At 45.4% G+C, this 1658-nt stretch overlaps 1 protein-coding gene across 2 annotated transcripts; it reads right to left on the bottom strand.

Moving 5' to 3' along the window:
* Positions 1 to 573: 573 nt before the first annotated feature.
* Positions 574 to 1411, bottom strand: LOC123065187 (uncharacterized). 2 transcript variants are annotated; one of them, XR_006430919.1, is made up of 2 exons: positions 1087 to 1411; positions 574 to 948 (listed from the first exon to the last, which is right to left on the bottom strand). XR_006430919.1 is itself a non-coding variant. In XM_044488536.1 (2 exons), exons 1-2 carry the CDS (start codon positions 1316 to 1318, stop codon positions 745 to 747), a joined length of 387 nt encoding a protein of 128 aa, XP_044344471.1. In that variant the 5' UTR covers positions 1319 to 1411; the 3' UTR covers positions 574 to 744. The 2 variants fall into 2 exon arrangements, 1 of the variants encoding a protein (XP_044344471.1); XM_044488536.1 differs by having other exon boundaries at positions 1136 to 1411.
* Positions 1412 to 1658: the final 247 nt, after the last annotated feature.

Here is a 1658-nt window from a genome sequence, read left to right as displayed (position 1 = left end):
CGCCGCAAGCACGGGTCCAGCCACCACGGCAAGAACCACATGGCGTCGGCCGAAGCGGAGCACCCCCGCCGAAGGGCACCGCCCAGCAGAGCCCCACCGGGGTCTCCAACCACCCCCCCCCCCCCCCCCCCCAAAAGACCACATAGGTGTTATAAGAGCAATCAAGGATCAAGTAGGCTTATAAAGATGAACGTACATATATAGAAAAGATGACCTCTCTCCGTTTCATAATGTAGTGCATATAGATTTTTTAAAAGTAAATCTCACAAACTTTGACCAAATATGGGGATAAAAACATTTACATCTAGAATTCCAAACGTATATCACTAGTAGCTTCATCATAAGATGTAGTTTCATATTTTATATATTTGATATTGTAGATATAAATAATTTTATCTATAAACTCGGTCAAAGTTTATAAAGTTTAACTTTTCAAAAAATCTAAATGCACTACGTCTGTTTGCTCTTTCCCCTATTTTGGTGCTTTGTTTGACCCACTTGTGCCTACATTTATGTCTAATTCACTGTTGCAAATTAATAAGATAAGCACAACAACCGCAAACAAACAGAGTATGAATTTGTTAAGTACTATGTTTGTATAAATAATGATCAGGCACATTGAGATGATTCAACAAAGTTCAAACTGGAAAGGCCTTAATGAGCATAACATTTACACAGTATTTTGAAGAAGTTTGAGTGCAATTCATATGGGTTTTCATGTAAAGGCGCAAAGTTCCGTTTGCTTCAAAGTTCAAACCCTATAGGAACTCCAGAGGCATCTGTAGGAACGGATATGGACACACAGATTTGCAAGAAAACCATGCCCACGAGTACGGCCGGGAAACCGACACAAACTATGTGTATCGGGCTAAATTCACTATCGCCATCATTGATCAAAGGTCTTCTCATTAAATCGACCAGATACAACCACAGCAAAAGCAACAATCCCTGCAAAACGCACAAAGTTCAGCCAGATACGATTTCACTGTACCAATGCGTACATATGAACAATTCAAGGAATCTGATGACACGCTCGATCCAATCTAGTAGATGAACTATACAAATACAAATCGAAGAATGGCGTACTTTTTTTGTATGTAAGTTCACCGGCGCTACTTCATCCATCAATACGTACCCGGGCAATGGAGGTGACGATCATGCGCCCCTTCTCCATCCCGTCGTCGACCTCGCTGTCTGCCGGCGCCGCCGTGATGGGGCTGGGTCCGGTCTCGATATCCACCAGCAGTGGCGCTTTCAGCTCCACCCTGGGTGCTTCGCCGCCGGCGCTGCAAGCGCAGCCGCACGCGTCGCACGCCATCGATAATCGGGTGAGTCGACAAGAGGGGCGATCTTTTTTATCTGAACCCTAGTTCTGCCTGCAACAATAGTAGCCGTCGGACGCTCGGGTGCGGGCTGCGATAGTTGGACATTTATTGCGGAGAGGTAAACTTAGCCGTTTGATTATAACACGCTTTGAGCAATAGCCGTCGGATTAAATCGTTCGTTCGTGATCCTGCTTGTGAGTTGGTCCGACACCGCGGCGAGAAGGTACGACCATCAAGCCATCGTCACCACGGTTCAGCTATTTGTTCCGACACGCACAAACGGCACCAAAACATGGGTCATATTTGATATCTGGACCTCTGGAGTCTGTAGTA

The sequence above is a fragment of the Triticum aestivum genome, chromosome 3B, assembly GCF_018294505.1.
Source record: "Triticum aestivum cultivar Chinese Spring chromosome 3B, IWGSC CS RefSeq v2.1, whole genome shotgun sequence".
NCBI classification, from domain to species: domain Eukaryota; kingdom Viridiplantae; phylum Streptophyta; class Magnoliopsida; order Poales; family Poaceae; genus Triticum; species Triticum aestivum.
This window is presented reverse-complemented; position numbering and strand designations above follow the sequence as displayed.

What these genes read in the sequence shown, in the direction of transcription:
- LOC123065187 (XM_044488536.1), bottom strand. Translation starts at nt 1,318, where the DNA reads ATGGCGTGCGACGCGTGCGGCTGCGCTTGCAGCGCCGGCGGCGAAGCA. An exon ending in TCGTCACCTCCATTGCCCGG is followed by an intron (nt 949 to 1,135) that starts GTACGTATTGAT and finishes TGCGTTTTGCAG; the next exon opens with GGATTGTTGCTTTTGCTGTG.